The 17,843-nt window shown below is 37.8% G+C and overlaps 1 protein-coding gene across 6 annotated transcripts in view; it reads left to right on the forward strand.

Moving 5' to 3' along the window:
- Positions 1 to 17,843, forward strand: part of unc5a (unc-5 netrin receptor A) — a 154,958-nt gene that overhangs the window by 117,521 nt on the left and 19,594 nt on the right. For 4 of the 6 annotated variants that reach the window (XM_043257248.1, XM_043257251.1, XM_043257249.1 and 1 more), the window contains 5 exons: positions 1,124 to 1,288; positions 10,886 to 11,107; positions 12,325 to 12,624; positions 14,654 to 14,741; positions 15,264 to 15,432. In XM_043257248.1, the coding sequence (XP_043113183.1) occupies positions 1,124 to 1,288; positions 10,886 to 11,107; positions 12,325 to 12,624; positions 14,654 to 14,741; positions 15,264 to 15,432 (944 nt within the window). The remainder of the gene's footprint in view (positions 1 to 1,123; positions 1,289 to 10,885; positions 11,108 to 12,324; positions 12,625 to 14,653; positions 14,742 to 15,263; positions 15,433 to 17,843) is intronic. The other 2 variants (XM_043257250.1, XM_043257253.1) reach the window with 1 other exon arrangement.

Raw genomic sequence — 17,843 nt, forward strand, 5'->3', positions numbered from 1 at the left:
TGAAAACTTAGTTGCACAAATGTGTTATACATACATGGTGTTTATGTCACAACATTTATATATTAACATATCATTATTCAGTAGCTTTACCAGCCCAGATTATTAAAAAAATGTAAGATATATTTTTATTCAGCAAGAGTGCATTAAATTGATTACAAACTATATTAAATACATTTATAATGATACATGAGATTTATATTTCCAGTAGCCTATCTGCTAAACTTTACTTCAAACAGTAATATCATTGTAGTTTTTCTGTAGTTTTTAAAATTCAAATAAATGTGGCCTTTGATGGGCTTGGAAAAACATTCTGAACAACATCAGTATATTCTTAAAGGAAGGCAGAGTAGCAGAGCTATCTGCTTAATTCCACAATTTAAATAAATAGTTTGTTACTGTACTTTTAACTAACACATAATTTGACTTAAATCAAATGCCACATAAGTGTTAAAAATGTTGTATTTCATGCTTAGCTAAAAAGCTATGGATAGTGTTTTCGTATATGTGGTGGTTGATATGCTGCATATGTGAAACTGTGGCTGCAGCGTGGTTGTAGTGTATCATAGAGACAGGCATTGCATCCATCAGTATGACAGCATTCAAGTTGCATAAGCTGCATTATTTAATACACTGCAATGTCAAAATGTGACCGACATGAGCAGAAGGCAGGTATGTTTATTAGTCTATGCGTACATGTCGTATAGCACGTGTGTAGCTGGGATGTGTTAGCTAAAGGCAAAATATTTTTAACTTGCAACCTGAATAACAACATCTAGTTGAATGGAGTATTGAAATACACTGGCAGTCAAAAGTTTAAAACAATTAAGATGTTTATATGTATCTTATGTATATCAAGGCTGCAGTAATTTTTACTGCTTAATATTTAGTTGAATACTTAGTTTTTTTTTTTTTTTTGCTTAGCTTAAATTTTGAATGGTAGTGTATCATCCCAGAGAGCACAGGATATTGAATATGATGTCAGGCAGACATTGTTACTTCACATATACATATCTGAGCTGTTCGCATTCGTTTTTTTGTGGACTTGACTTGAGCATGTTTGTGTCCTAATGTGTGATGGATTACTAATTTTACTTCCACTGTGTGTACATGTGTGTGTGTTCAGTGGACGGAGGCTGGAGCGAGTGGAGTAAATGGTCACCATGCGGAGCCGACTGCACCATGTGGAGGAGCAGGGAATGTACCCAACCTACACCCAGCACGGGTGGCAAGGAATGCCAAGGTCTGGATCTCCAATCTCTCAACTGCACCAGTGAGCAGTGTCCACAGAGTGAGTACCACCATCTCTGTCCCTTGATTAATTGATCGATTAAAACACAGGCTTCCTTTATTGATCACTAGATGTGATGTGAACGCTAGGATGCATCAGTTAGAGTCCCATTAACTAGTAGACAACAAGAGAGAAGAATCTGGGAAGGGCACCTTGGAGGTCTACATTAACAGCATGCTTTTAGTATTTCAGGCAGGGTTTGTGTATCGTCGGGTCGTGTTTTTTCACAGGAAGGTCACTTTTCCAGATCAGAGAATCTCGAGTTGTCCAAGGTTTTGATGTCCCCTGGGTTGCGTTCCTTCTGTTTGTTTTCCAGCTTCTCTTTCCTCACACAACCTTTCCCGTTCCTGTTGTTATTTTAATGATTTTAAACCTCTCACTTCTGCAGTCGCTGTTGCCATAGTACCACAGCACTGCTGACATTGGCGTCCTCGGGAGCGGCAGCGTTATTCCCATTCTTCCGATGATTGTTTTTGATATCAGAGCTTCTGGTGGCCGTTATCAACTGTTTCCCTGAGAAACGATTGGTTCAGACAAATGCCACAAGGCAGACAATGGAGAAGTCGTAGCTTTGTGTGATTTCAGTTTGGTTCTGTGTAACGTACTGGGGGAAAAGAGCTTCTAGAGCAAATGGTTTAATGTGCTTTCAGAGCTTTACAGTCTTTAGGTGCTAAATGTGTTGCAACTTGAAAACTGCTTTAAATATGACTTTTATGTGTTGCATTGTTTTTATTGGCCAGAAAGTGATTTAAAAGTGATTTGATTTGTTTGTATATTACATTTATAATGCATCACCAAAAGTTTAGGAATGGTAAGATTTTATGGTTTTATCTTTTGCTTGCATTTCTATAAATAAAAATGCAGTATAAAAACTGTATACATACAGTTTAGTATGCAGTTTAATAATATTTTGGATGCTCAATTATTCAGTCTCACATGATCTATTAGAAATCATTCTAAGATGCTGATTTGCATAAAACCTTTGTGCTGCTTAATGATTTTGTGGGAACATGATACTTTGGAAACCATGTTTCTTTGAATTTACAATTTAAATCACAGAATTTATTACATTATAAATGATCTTGCTTTGGCTTTATATCAATTTAATGCATCATATTTCCCCCACACAGCACTGTGTAAACATAAATTAAAATACATTGCTACAGTACAGACAAATGGTGATATAGTTCAGCAATATTCTCTAAGGTAACTGATTTGTTTTAGTACATCTTTCTGCTTTTTGAATATTTCAAGATATTTAAACAGTTAAATAAGTTGTATAGTACTGTATCAGACTGATTCAGTGTAAAGCCAAAATCTTGTGGTACATTTGTGAAATTACATAAAAAAATTTTAACTAAATAGCAGAAATTTTGAATGATTTTGTTATTTTCATATTCTTGTGCTCAGAAGGTATTCTTGTAGCTTCATAAAATAAAAGTTGAACAAGTGATGTGACATGGACTATTTTAACAATGTCCTTACTACCTTTCTGGGCCTTGTGTTGCTGCCTGCAGGGTCAGAAAAAAAAAAAATATTTTTTGTTCCAAACAAAGGTCTTACAGGTTTTGGAACGAGATGAGGGTGAATAATTAATGAAAGCTTTTTTCATTTCGGGGGAACTTTCCCTTTAACACAATAATTGTGTTCATAGTCAGTGTTGAAGTGTTTGCATTGACTTGCTTGCATATGTTTGGCCATATCACAGCTGAATTATTCACCCTGTCTGTCATCCAAAGCGCTTTGTGTGATATCGGCTGTGAGGAACCGCAGTTTAAAGCCCTCCCATAGAGACAGCAGAACAACAGAAAAGGGCTGCGCTTTTAATGTCTCGCCCTCTAATTTACCCACTGGTTATCATGAGATGTGGTGAGCCAAACACTTGTTCTTTATTAACAGTTAATTTGGGGCCGTTTCACTCTCAGCAGAAATCAGGGACTCGTCTCGGCGACTCACTTCACGCGCTATTCCGTTTAATCTCGCTACGGCCACGACTGCTGCTGATACGGATCGCTGACAGAAAGAGACAGAGATAAAGAGAGGCAGAATGTGAGCAAACACTCCCATTAGTATGTGCAGAAGTAGAGGTCAAGAGTGAAGAGTTTGTATTCCCCATGCTGTGAGTCGATACAGTTCTAGAATCTTTAGCTTTTCTACTAAGGGCCACATGGAGGCATGTCCAATCATAGCATCATCTCAAACCTCTCCAGCGTTTCTGCAGCGTTGAGATTTTACGTGCAAAAAATGCCAATGTTGCAAACGGTAACAACAAAAGAAGGAAAATACTGAATATTGCAACCCACCAGCCGAGTCCAAGGCCTAGTTGTTATCATTAGATGTTTACGTTTCTCTGTTCAGGGAGGTTATTAATTGGCCCATATTGCTCAAATTAAAAGCACAGAAGCTGATTCGATGGCAGCCATGGGAACATTTGCTCAGTTGGGGGTCCGGCCAAGCAGATGGGCATCAAAGTGTTGTGTTCGCATCCTCTCGGATCAAAGTGTCGGGATTGGCATTTTATTTCAGGGTTTTTCTGCACTGTTAACATATAGTAGTCCCCCTACAAGATGTTTTTATTTTGCTCTGGGGTCAAATAGAAATCCTTCCCCTTAGGTTTTTGCACCTTTCAGATTTTAATCTGAACCCTCCCACACATCGTTTACCATAGCTCAAACTCTTGCCCACACTTGCAGGCACTCTGAATAGGCAAAAATCCTTTAAAATTGGAATGCAGGCCACAGAAAAATTCTCGTCCCAATCTGTTCTCAGCAGATGTCTCTCGCCAGACAATAGACCTGTTTTATACAGTAATGAGCAGAAAATCCTGCCTGCTTTGGCTACTCCGCTGCACAGGAAATGCTTCTTTTTTTTTACACTTCCTCAGAGGGTTTAATTAGTGGTTAGAGGAAACTCTTGTTGAAATAAAAGTAGCATTTAGAGGCCTCGTAATTCAAGGTGGAGATTAGCCCTTGAGCACCTGCTATGGGCTGAAAGCAAGTTAAAAGCACAGAAATCCAAAAGCATCTGGGTGATTTGACTGTTTACTCAAGGATGTGAATGTGGTTGTGGAGGACAGGTTGATATTCATACGATGTTGTTCATGCTTCCATCATGCATATGCTATAAATATAAACACTGTTTTGTTACAGTAGGTATGGCATGTTTCTAAATGTTTCTGGCATGTAAAATATGTATATGTGAAATTTTAAATACCAAAAAAGTTATATTTTTATATTTTCATAAATACATTTTTACAAGTAATTTTTTATACCAATACAAGTATACCAGTGTATTTCCAGTGAAAACAAATATGCATAATTACTCATCTGTTTTAATATTTCTAGCATTGATCTTACAGCTAATTAGTAAAAAGGAATATTTTTCCTGGAAGTACAGAGGTGTTGATTTATAATCACGGTCACCAATTATTATTTTGTTAAAGGTGTCTATTGTTTGATTTTCACAAATCAGTGGATAACTACAGTGTGGCTGCTCATAACCTCCTTTCATCTAGTCAGGATAATTAACAGTTTGGCGCATCGCCACCTGGTGAAATTACACCCAGGTGTTGCTGGGTAAAAAGTGATGATGGGAAGGAAAAGTCATGTTGCTGAATTAATGCAGCCTGCACTGATAATCAGGCTAATTTGTGGAATAGAGCAAATTAAGACATTTAAAAGCACCTTGTTTTTAACCGTTTAGCAATAATGGATATAACATTCTAATCTAATCTTCATTGAGTTCATATCAGCTCTTTGTCTTTTATAATAAGGGACTAATTCTTTAATACCTACTTTTTTAACATTTTGTATTTTTACTGCTATGACAAGACTCAACAGATTCGGTTTTACACTTTTTGTTGACCCTTAGACCTCCACATATTTATCTTCATAAATAGCCTCAAATAACTACCAATTTCCACCTTACTTTGGCATACAATTCCCAATAACACCAAATACTAGTGTTTTATCAATATATAGCACATCAGAGAGACCTAGCGTAAACTTCAACACCGACAGAATCACTACTGTCTTAAAATGTCACTGTTACAAGTCTGAACCTGTTTCTGTCAGCCATGATAGGAGAATTGCAGGTTGTCGGCTGTATCCCACCGTGAGAGGAGGGGAGGCACTCTGTGAGATTTACCCACAGGCGGAGTTTGGTCCCCTCAGGCCAGGCCTGACGCCCCGCTGTTAGACAGCACATGATGTTCGGAGCCCACTCTGTTACACCTCCAGAAACCCGTGTTTCGACACACCTTACATCAGCCCCTGGAACAGCAGGAACATCGCTCGCTCTGTTTTGTGTTGATTACAGCAAAAAGGGAGCAAGAGTGGAGGAATCTGATACCGAAAGCAGCCCCCCCCCCGTCCTTCACGTCAATGCGCTGGAAAACGAGGTGGAGACGAGGTGCTGTGGAGGCAGAATACTGCCGCGTGGAATCAGGCAGAATCCATCCAATTATAAAGCTGATTAACTGTGTCAATTAAAGCGTGATGGATGTCTGTTTATTTATTGAGCAGGGCAGAGTGAACTCCAGCCTGGTCTATGGGCAACTTCAGTGCATCTGTTAGACCTGATAAAAAGTTGCACAAGGAGGCTCTGATAAGTGCAAAGAGGTTACCGGGTGAAATAAGGGTAATAAGCAGGGAAAGGGTGGGGGGAAGGTCGGTTCAGGTGGATAGATGTGGAGAGAATCACATCCTAATGGCTAATTCAATACAATGTTATTTCCGCTTATTCCTTTAAATATATCAGTTTCATAGCACTTCTTTATGTTGTGAAGAATAATAAGATAATAAAAGTAAGCTTAAGTATAAAGTAATATAATATCTTCTGTCTCACTCACAACTGAACAAAAGGGTAATTAAAGGGCATTTTCCCCTTAACATATTAAATGCATGTATAATCTTCCATTAAAAAATTCTTACATTTTATTAATAATTTCACATAATATAGTAAGATAATATATTTTGCAGTTACCAATCATGTGAAATCAGGATCTACAAAATCGATTTAAATCGCTAGTAGGTGGCAGCATCTTGAATGACTTATCTTAGTTAATGAGTCTTTGAAGCTTTCAAATGATTCATTCAGATGGCTGATTCATTCAATAATAAAGCAAGTGCCTGTCCTTATGAATGGAACACTGAATCATTGACTCAAATGATTCAAAAAATTCAAAAACATGAATTAATCATTAACAAAACACAGCTGCTCTATGTGTTGCATATGTGCGACTTTTCCGCTGGAACTATTTTCATCAAAAAAACAAAGGAAAAAAAACGATATATCCTTTCAAAAAATTCTAATTCAAAAACTGAACTAAAACGTATGTTAACTACTCATTTTAACTCTTGTACGTAATGTCAAATTTGCAATCTTGGTTTTTAGGGAACTTTCCTCTATTGGTCGTGTCAGTTTGTTTGGCTGTATGTTAGAAATATAAAAACAAACTTAAATTTTTATTTTTCCTTTGCATGCAGTTGTATACATTTGAATTCTCCACGAGACTCTCATTGGCATTACCTCGTTGTTAATCACCATTTACATGCACCAAAAGTAATAAAATCAGAACCGTTCTCACAGAAAGTTCGGTGCAGTTAATCAGATTAGTTGTCCGTTTGGGCAAGCAAAATTCAATCTTTGTTTTGGCAAAATGTATTTTATAACAGTATGTATGTATATTTATGAGTATATGATATTGTATAGTGGAAATGTGTGATTGCTCTAGGAAACAATTGCAATATAGACAAAATGCATCATTATCATTAATATTATTATTGATATTTGTTTTTGTTATTATTTGATTTGTTTATTTTTCTCTTTGTTAAATTCACAAAAGGTATGATTTTTATAAAATATATCAGAATATTAAAAATAAAAAGTGTTGTGATTTTATGTTACCATATAATTTAAAATATTTGTAATAATTTAACATTTGAATTTATTTCACTCACAATGATTTATTTCCTCTCTTTAAGAAAATGCATGTCACGATTCAGTAGAGAATAAGTTTGCTTCCACTCTGGAGAGTTTTACAGATTTACAGACTCTTCAGCCTGTTAATCTTTTTTTTTTCATGCTATTTTCAGCACCTGGAGTGCGCACGCTACAGGCACAAACCCAGCCCCGGTCGTGTCTCGGTGCGTCGACTGTCAGTTTATGATATCATAAGTCCTTTTAAACCATGACAAAGTCACTTCCCGCAGACATACTTAATGCGTTGTCGATACAGAGAGCAATTCCTGTTTGCATGCGCTCAGTCATTCACCATTGACCAGCTGTCACGAAACAAGCCCTGATGTAATGCCACTTCCTGGAGCTCGGCCACCCTCCTGCTTGCACGGTATCATGTCGTATTGACAGAGTCATCAGTCAGACGCTTTCAACAAAAACATGTCAAGACATGTTGCCGATGACCCCTGCACAGCTTTAGCGATACTTTGTAGTCACATTTGAATAATGGAGTTATATTTGGGTGAAATTAACTGGACCAGGCACCTGTAGTCCTAGAAGTGTAGATTGCATTAAGTAACAACTCTGCTGATGGCAATGAGGGTGTTTATTGCGACTCTGGTGATTAAAAGTGTGATGAACAATTAGAAGACAGCTTAATTACAGTGACGCAGGCTGGCATAATGGTAATTGACAGCCCTGTTTTAATTGTCTGTGTGATTTTGGGCTTTGGGATGGTTCTAATTTGATCATTTCCTCTGATATTCTCACTCTCTTTTAGTCTAAACAAACCAAGAAGAGAGTGTGAGGAAGTACGTAAGTGTGAACGTGAATTTAACTTCCTGTGCAGTTGTGTTTACACTAATCAAAAGTAAACAAAAGGCCAATTAGGGGCTAAAAAATTAAACACAGCAATATACGCAAGAATGATTTTACAAGCTAATACAAATTTCGTAAAGTAGAACTTCTGTTCCTTGTATATTTTGCTTTCTATAAATCTAAACAGAAGCACTTGTATTGTTATTTAAAATTATTCTTAAGTAAACAAATTACTAGTTAGTTCACCCCAAAATTAAAAGTATGTCCTTTAATTACTCACCCTCATGACATTTCAAACCCGTAAGACCTTCGTTCATCTTCGGGAACACAAATTAAGATAAGCTTTATAAAATCGGAGACTTATCTAACCCTCCATGTACAGCAACACCACCTGAAAGTATCCAGGTCCAGAAACGTAGTAAATACATCGGTAAAACAGGATGTTGATAGCTCAACTTCAGTTTTTGCAATGGCACAAGAATACTTTTTTTTGCACAAAGAAAACAAAAATCACAGTTTACTCCATTCTTCTCCCCCGAGTTACGTCTTCCGCCATTTTGGAGAACGTAATCGATGTGTCAACATTGCTTACGTTTGTGGGGCAAAGCACGGGCATGAACGTTATCTGCTTAATAAACATTGTTTGTACTAAAGGGAAAGCATGCGTTGTTATGCTTTCTAAAATGGTTAAGGAAGTTATGTTATTTTTGTTTTTTAAGCACTTAGAGCTCTGCAAAACTAGTGTTAAGCTACTGATGTCACATGATGTGTTTTACCTATGTATTTATTACATTTCTGGACCTGGACCATTTCAATTACATTGCTGTCTATGGAGGGTCAGATAGCTCTCCAATTTCATCAAAAATATCTTAATTTGTGTTCCAGTAAGACAAAGGTCTTACAGGTTTGGAATGACATGTGGGTAAGTATGACAGAATTTATATTTTGGGGTGAACTAACCCTTTAACTACAAATTTTGCCTTCATAATCTCTTAATTTTCTGATAGATTATAGGAATATGGTCATGTAGAATAAGGAATTAATATGTGCTTAAGTAGCACTAATAAATCGTTGATATTCTACATGCTAATAAGCAGCTAATAGGTGTACCCATAAAATAGCTAGTTAATAATGAGAATTGTTCCCTAAACTATATAACTATTTTACCATAATATTTGTATATAATTATTGCTGAATTATTTACTCTAAAGCACAGATTTCTCCCTGAAGTTTTAGTTTTAGACTGTTAAAGTTATGCACATTTATTCTTGATTTGCCCTTGCGTTGACCCCACTTGGAGGTTATACTATGGTTCAGGGCGTAATGCTCAGTGATATGGCCTATAAGCACAGCTATGACTGTGCCCCAGAATTCAGGAGCTTAGGCTGAGCGTTTCCTCGTGGCTTTTAGCTGTCAGTCCATGGAGCATCTAAATAGGCCTTAATACGCCTCTGCAGCCTCTCGTCACAATACAGAACCACTGGGTCTGTCCCAGCGGTGAGCGCAGACACCTCTACCACCCAACAAATCAGCACGCCACAGAGACAACCTTCACAAATCCCATTTCCCACCGACACAATTGATTAGAATAATTTTGGATGTGATTGTCTCTGGGTACTTAGCCATAAAGCTGCAGGCCACAACGAGAGAGGGCACATGAAATTATGGTGGATTCATAAGGAAATCTGCTTTGTGTCAGAAACACACACTCTCTCCTTCCCTGTCTCTCCTTCTCTCTCTTTTTTTGGAAGGAAGTGTCTTTCAAAATCGCGGCCATAAATTCAGCAGCTTGAAGAATGCTGATGTAGCAGGCTGCCAGCAAACACTCCCGTCTTTCCAACTGCAGAACAACCCACTGAAGCACAGATATGATTACCTTTTTAAGGAGGCGGCAGTAGGGAAGCTGCACATCTTACTGAAATGTTTTCCCAGCAGTTAATTCCCTTACGCACAATGCAAGCCAAGTCAGGTTTAGGTAATTCTGTTTGCTAATAATTGTACGCTTGGAAAAGAAAAACACTGGCATCTGGCAAAATTTGGTTAACGTCAGATTACAAAGTAATACATGGAAACAACAGGTATTTCATTCTGAAATGATCACTGACAATGAGTATCACTTTAAGCTGCTTTAAATGATCTATTTAGGCAAATGTTTGAAGTGCAATACTGCATAGTGAGTACATTATGCAATGGATAAACATTGCATATTTATAATGTATGTTGACCTCATTTACCTCTTTGCGTTATATGCTTAATTCAAATGATCATCCCCAGGTGTCTGTTGTTTTGTTTGTTTCCTAGTCAAGAAGAGTAGCATTTTATCCAGTTTTCTCTTGGTTTACCACACAATTTGGCAATTTCAGTGGGCCATACAGAAAATCGATACTTATATTTACTAAGGAGAGATTAAACTGATCAAAAGACATTTGTAATGTGGCAATAATTATAAAAAAAATGCTTCTTGAACACCAAATCAGCATACTACAATGATTTATGAAGGATTATGTGACACTGAAGACACTGAAGTAATATGTTTAGTATTGCTGGGAAATGATTAATCACAATGATTTTTTTACATAATATATGTGTGTGTGTACTATTAATGTATGTATAAATACACACAGAATCAAGTATATAGTTGTATGTTTAAATATTGCATTTATTTATATAATTCACAATTAACATGCTTTAAATAAAATATCTTAGTTATGCCTTCCTAGTCATTGCCGAAAAAGAAGAATGCTACTGTTGACAGTAACCAATACTTTATGTGACTGTTGCTGACACGTGTCTTTTCTTTTTTTGTCTGTCTCTGTGCAGCTGCATCAGGTGCTGAGGACGTGGCCTTGTATGTAGGGATCGTAGCGGTGGCTCTTTGTCTGACTCTGCTGCTGATCGTACTAGTGCTGGTCTACCGCAGGAAGAAGGAAGGTCTCGATGCAGATGTGGCCGACTCCTCTATCCTCACCACTGGCTTCCAGCCCATGGGCATCAAGCCCACCAAGCCAGGTGTGTGGGCACCGCGCAGGGCAGCCCGCAGCAGTAGGCTATTGTTTCTCTACGCTATCCACCCCTCGTCACGGTGTCTCACACCCATCCTTTCATCCCAGTGCCCGTGTTCCCGTGCCACCTGTGGATATAGCAACTCACAGTCTCGTTTGTGTGTGCAGTGTTTGCGTTAAATGGCGGTAGTCATAGTTTTGTGAGTCATCTTCACAGCTGCAATTGATTGTGGTGGTTTTACTTAAAGGAACACTCCACTTGGGAGTCAATTTCCATATCCCCTAGAGTTAAACAGTTGAGTTTTACCATTTTTAAATCCATTCAGCCGATCTCAGGGTCTGGCAATAGCACTTTTAGCTTAGCTTAGCATAGATCATTGAATCTGATTAGACCGTTAGCCTCTTCTGTAGTTACATTGTGTACAAAGACCATAGAATAGGAAGTTGCAATTTCTTTTATAGCCAGAGGAACTATAATCTCAGTCCGGTGCCATACCATGGGTGTAAGTGTAACTAATACCAGTGTAACTACAGAAGAGTCAATCTTTAAATAGGAAAAGTATCTAAACTCTCTTCTCTTTTTTTTTGAGAAAGATGCTAATGGTCTAATGCGATTCAACAATCTATGCTAAGCTAAGCTAAAAGTGCTACCGCCAAACCCGGAGATTGGTTAAATGATTCAAAAAATGGTAAAACTCAACTATTTAACTCTAGGGGAGTTAGAAAATGAACCTGTTTTCAAAAAAAGTGGAGTGTTCCTTTAAATCATCTTTGAAGTCCTAAGTGAGAGGAGACCTTCACTCGTCCGCCTGCTACCGTGGGAAGTGATTTGGTAATGGTAGCATTAAGCTGATTTCCATTGATCCTCCCACGAAACAAATCTGCCTACTGCTGTGCACTTTTATTTTTACATATGTAAAGTGTTTGACGTGGAAAGAGTGGTTCTGAAAGCGCAAAATACGGAGTTGCATATTAGGGATCTGAATCTGAAAAAAGCCATATAGAAAGTGTACAAAAATTTTAACTGTGACCGCCAGGCTTTCTTTAAACTCTGTATGGAATTGATTGTGGCTGTTAAAGAGGAGGAGGAGGAGGAGGCATTGATTTATTTACGAGTGAGTCTCTCTCAGTGCCGAAAGCCCGGCTACATTCATGGATTTGCGCATTTGCACTGAATTTCAATTTGTGTTGTGCACTTTTAACCACTGTGACCTTTAGAATCGTTTTTTACTCGTTTCTTTTTCTCCGTATCTACAGAAAACTCTCATTTGCTCACCATACAGCCCGATTTGACCACCACCACCACAAGCTACCAGGGAACTCTGCGTTCTCGCCACGAAGTCGCCGGAAAGTTCTCGGTGAGCAACGGCCCCCTCCTGGAGCCTCTTCCTAACGGCTCCCACACGCTGCACAACGGCAAACTGCCCAGTGACCCCAACGACTTCATGAACCGCTTGTCCTCTCAGACGTATTTCAAAACGCTACCGAGAGACAACGTCAACACCTCCTACGGCACATTCAATTTCTTGGGGGGTCGCCTAACCCTCCCCAACACTGGTAAGATTATATGACTGCAAACAGTACAAAATGCTTTCTTGTGTTTAGTCGGGAGTGTTGTGAAAGAGCTCTGGAGCTTTGTTAAACTGCAACGTTATTATACCGACATGGCCCAAAATGGAAGGGTGAAGTGATCCAATTACACGGTAATCCAAGCAGTTTTATGTAAATCGGGACACGAGCGAATGCGAACACCTTCTAAAGAGGTTTTTTTTTCCAAGTAACGAGGCAGAGCGGGCAAAAGAAGCGCTTCCATTTAGATACTAATGATTGTGTTATGACAATGACGACCGTTTTCCTTTTTCGACAAAAATAGCTGTAATTGGGGAACGTCTTGTTTTATTTTTTCCTTTCTTATTTTTTGAAGGATACCTCACTACAACTTCTCTGAGCCGAGCCAGTGACTTAGTTGTCAGCCGTAGCACTGTAAGCCAATATGCAGCGTGTGCATTCATAGTGCCTGCAACTCTATCCACTCCAAGGACACCACCAGAGTATATTCAAACCAATTAGTCTCCTTAATCACAGACAGAGGGTTCATCAGGCTGTCACATTATGAATCACTCACGGTCAAAGAGACAGCTCACGAGGCAGTGGAAATGAAATAACCAGGGCTCCCTCGACTAAGAGCACTGGCCTTCAAAATATAATGACTGATACCTGTTATCCATTACTATTTTGAAGATGGGTTATGGCTTATGCTGCTCTTATGCGATCTTAAACATGAATTATTTTTGATTTAAGTTACATGGCAAAGTTTATTGTGTAGAGTTAAGGGTTTGATAATTATATAACAATTATAATATAATATTATGTCATATTATATTATTGGTAACTCTTTACAATAAAGATTTATTTGCTTCGTTAATGTGTTATCTAACATGAACAACCAATGAACCAATAATTAATATACCTTATTGGAAAGTGTTACCATTTTATTACTTTATTCAATTATTTCATTATTTTAATTTAAATGAATTATTTGCCATCTAAATCCAATTGTCCAATACAGAAGTTTAGATAAAACCATTTAGACTTTATCATTTATATATTATTTAAATAATGCATGCGTAAGTGCTGAAAATTTAACATTATATAAGATTAATATATGCTGTAGAAGTGTTGTTCATTCTTAGTTCATGTTTACTAATGTTATTAACCAATGTTAACTAATGAACCTTGTTGTAAAGTGCTACAATTATTTATTTTACATGGTATTTTGCAAAAGAGAAAACTGTTATGAAAGTAAATTACAATACTTGTAAATTTGCATGTTGTTTAGTGTCATAGCCAACATATTAACTTCTGAAACAATGGCTGTTTGCTCAAATACCTGTTATACTATCTGTGACTATTTTCTACCTTATGCTGAGTTTATATTTTTATCTTAGATATTATTATTTTAGACTTGTTACACAGTAAAGTTTACACAGTAAAGTTTATTGTTTAGAGGCATTACATTACCTTACTCATTACATAACTAAATATTATAGTATATTTATTTAATTTATTTTATATTTAAGGTTTTTTTGTCTTTTTCTTTTAATAAAATTACTTTTTTTTTGTTTTATGACAAATTGTAGTAAAATACATACGGTTAGATAAGACTATCTTGGATTGATGATTTCTTTCTTTATTAAGGTAATTTGGGAAAAACAAAATCAGAAAGTAAATTTACAATGCATTGTCTGAAAGTGCACCTTATTAATTTCATAATTTCATAGCCAACACACTGACTTGTGAAACAATGTCTTTTTGCTGAAAAGGAAGAGATTGGACCTCTTGTAACTTTAGTAAAATACCCCTGCTTTAGGCACTTCATGCCACTGTCCATATCTCCAGGGTATAAAGTGAAAGAGTTTTGGAAGGTACACATGGTAGATGTCATCTTTGACCTTGACTGTGGATTTATATGGTGTTAAGCACATTTACTTTTGTCAGATAGAGGCCCGCTGTGAGCTGTGACAAAAGCAGCATTCAGATGGAACAAATGAGCCTACCTTGTCTCTTTTGTTCCTATTTACATTAGGAATCAGCCTGCTCATCCCGCCAGAGGCCATTCCCAGAGGGAAGATTTATGAGATTTATCTCACCATTCAGAAGAAGGAAGACATGAGGTAGGTCCCTGGAACCAATCTGAGGATCTGCCTCACAAAGAAAGGATGCACAGTTTGAATCAGATTTTAAAAAGACCTGGCACAGAGCGTCGAACGTAATTGAAGTCAGTCTCCGCATGCTGCCGTGCATGATTGTGTGTGTGTGTGTGTGAGGCGTTTGCTCGGATTTATGACTAATGCTGGCTTGAGATATCAAAAGCTTGCGTGTATGTGTTGTGTCTTGTCTGCTATATGTAAATGAGCCACGGGCCGCAGAGAGGGAAATGTTCCCCTGTTTTAGATTTTCCTGTCGGAGTGAAGCACCAGGTAACGGTCTGGCTATTTTTTGCTCATGCATTCATGCAGTGTTCACAACCAGCTCCCCACTGGGCTTGAATGCAGAGTGTGAAAAGTCAGATCAGAGCACCAGAGCCCTGATTAATAGTGGAACCTCATCTTGTTAAAAGGTCTGCTGTGGGCTTGACATTGGTCATCCATCCAGGCCCCGTTAGTTGAATCCTGACCATGTGCTCCTCCCTCTAGATTGCCCCTGGCTGGGTGTCAGACGCTGCTGAGCCCCGTGGTGAGCTGCGGACCGCCCGGTGTGATGCTCACCCGGCCGGTCATCCTCAGCATGGACCATTGCTCTGATGCGTGCCTGGAGAATTGGGCCATCCGTCTCAAAAAGCAGTCATATGAGGGAACGTGGGAGGTAAGTGTTTGTTTCTGTATTTGTGCATTTATGTCCAGCTGTATTTTTCATTTCATATATGTATGTTAACATATAATGTTAATATTATAATTGTATAACACGTACCATCATACATGAGCCAAAGATGAAAAAGAGTTTAAGCATAAATACAATGTGTAATACTGCTTTAAATAGTTGTTTTTCCCCCCAAAAATAAAACATTTCTGTTCAATGTTTCTGTTTTTCTGAGCAAAAAATGAAATTGATAAATTGTTGCCTGATTTACAGAAAACACCCACTAAAATATTATTGTGTAACAGTTTTGTCAGGCATATTTACAATCAAAAATCGATTTATGACATATTAAAAGACTAATTATTTTCACCTTATATACTAATTAAAACTCAAATTTAATATGCTCCCTTATTCTTTTATATATTTTAATACGTACAAGTCAGAATAAGCATGTTGCATATCGTGTTTCACTGAATGATAATGTAAAATTATTTCAAACAAATTTCTACATTTTATTCTTCTAAAAAATTGAATGGACATAAAATATATGGACATAAAATCACTTTTGTGAATTTCTTTTGATGCGGACATCTTGTTGCCTTTGACCCACGTTAATTGATGTGTGACAACTCCGATAATACGATAATAATTTTCCTCACTTTCCTTCAGGTTTAAATAGCCTGTCAGTGCAGCGAGTGTTTTACTTTCGCTTTTAAATTTGCGACAATTTGGCAACAAGCAGTTGTTTGCTTTTAGTTTGTTTGAGTTTTCTCTCTTTGCCTCACTTTCTTTTGCTTTTAAATAGCCTAGTTTAAAAAAAGAAACATGAGTATTTTACTTTCGCTTTTATGGAAATTCATCATCAATTGCTTGAATTCAATTAGAACAACAAAATACAACGTAGCTCATAGAACTTTTATTAACAAAACTAATAAAAATACACCACGCTATATGCCTAATCTAAAATACTTTTTTTCTGCGTTTTAATTGTTTGTTCCCTTACCAAACTAAATATAAAAATAACAGGCATCAATGTCTTTATTACAAAATATAGTTTTATCATGTTTGATTTGGGGTGAACGTTACTCGAAAGTTTTTGGCAGATTTACATACTTAAGTAAAAGTTATTCCTGTGAAGCCAAAAATTCAATCACAGCTAAAGATTCTGTTCTGTACGATTACGCCTCGTTTTAATTAGCTTTGAACTATATGTAGGTTTAATTCATGCTGTACGTTCACCTTTCTTGCCCTTTCCCATCTCTTTCTCTCCTGCTGCCGAATTGAATATGTTATGGAGGCAAATGGGCTGTATCATCATAATCATTTCAAATAGCCTCTCAGACAATAAAGCCTTGAAGTGACTCCATCAGCGTACTCCTCATTTCACCTATCTCTCATACCTTCACATTTAATCTCCATTTAATTGTATGGATCTTTTCCTCATTCCATCCAGTGGCCATCAGCATCCACCTTTAAACTGAGCCGGGGTGAGTCCTTCATTACGCATGATGGCTTTTCCAAATCTGCTCTGAACCGCATCGGGTCGGTGCAAGATACATCAGGCACAAAGACAAGGAAGAGGAGGAACCTAGGGAGGAAGGGCGGAGGAAGAGAGTGAAGGTCTTCTTTCATGTTTGATACTGTGCATAAATTATTCAGGCTCCTTGGTGTGGCAGCAATGGGGCGGCAGTAGAATGAATAGGCCTGTCTTAGACAGAGGGTAGAGCAGCACTTTTAATCATCCCCTGCCCCAAATATAGCCCATCGGCGGCAGGTCGCCGTTCTTGGCCAGGTACAGCAGACAAAAGAGGGAAAAAACACAGGGAAGTTTGTCCTGGAAGGAGCCTTGGCAGACAGATTCGCGGCAATTAATTTCTCCAGAGGACGCAGATCAGCAAAACGCGAGCAGAAGAGAATGAAATATAGTCTGTGTCGTTATCGAACCGCGGGAGGATTTTTTTTCTGAGTCATTTAAAAAAAAAAAAAAAATGATAATGGAAAAAAAACCCCAGACTTCATTGTGGTCAAATGGAAAACGGCTAGTGCCAATACTAATTTCACTGATGAAGATAGTGGCTTATTTTATTGATTGCTGGATGTAATTTCCTGGCCTGGATCCCGAGGTGCATGACAGTAGGGCCGCCTCTCTGTATTTGATTAGATAATGGTGTGAGCGAGAGAAAAAGAGAAAGACGGTGTGCGAGGAATCTTTCTGATGAGCTTCCTGCAGAAAGTTCTGTCGCCACATATCCCACTTGCCTTTTCTCTAATTAAAGCCACTCTGGGGAGCCATTATGTGATTGTATCTGACCAGAGACGGTGAGAAAACGGAGCGTTTCCTCACAAAAGCCTTGGCCTTTGCAGGAGTCAGGGCTTCTGACAGAATGCCTTTCTTTCTGATATGTACAATTTTCTTT

The sequence above is a fragment of the Puntigrus tetrazona genome, chromosome 14, assembly GCF_018831695.1.
Source record: "Puntigrus tetrazona isolate hp1 chromosome 14, ASM1883169v1, whole genome shotgun sequence".
NCBI classification, from domain to species: Eukaryota; Metazoa; Chordata; class Actinopteri; order Cypriniformes; family Cyprinidae; genus Puntigrus; species Puntigrus tetrazona.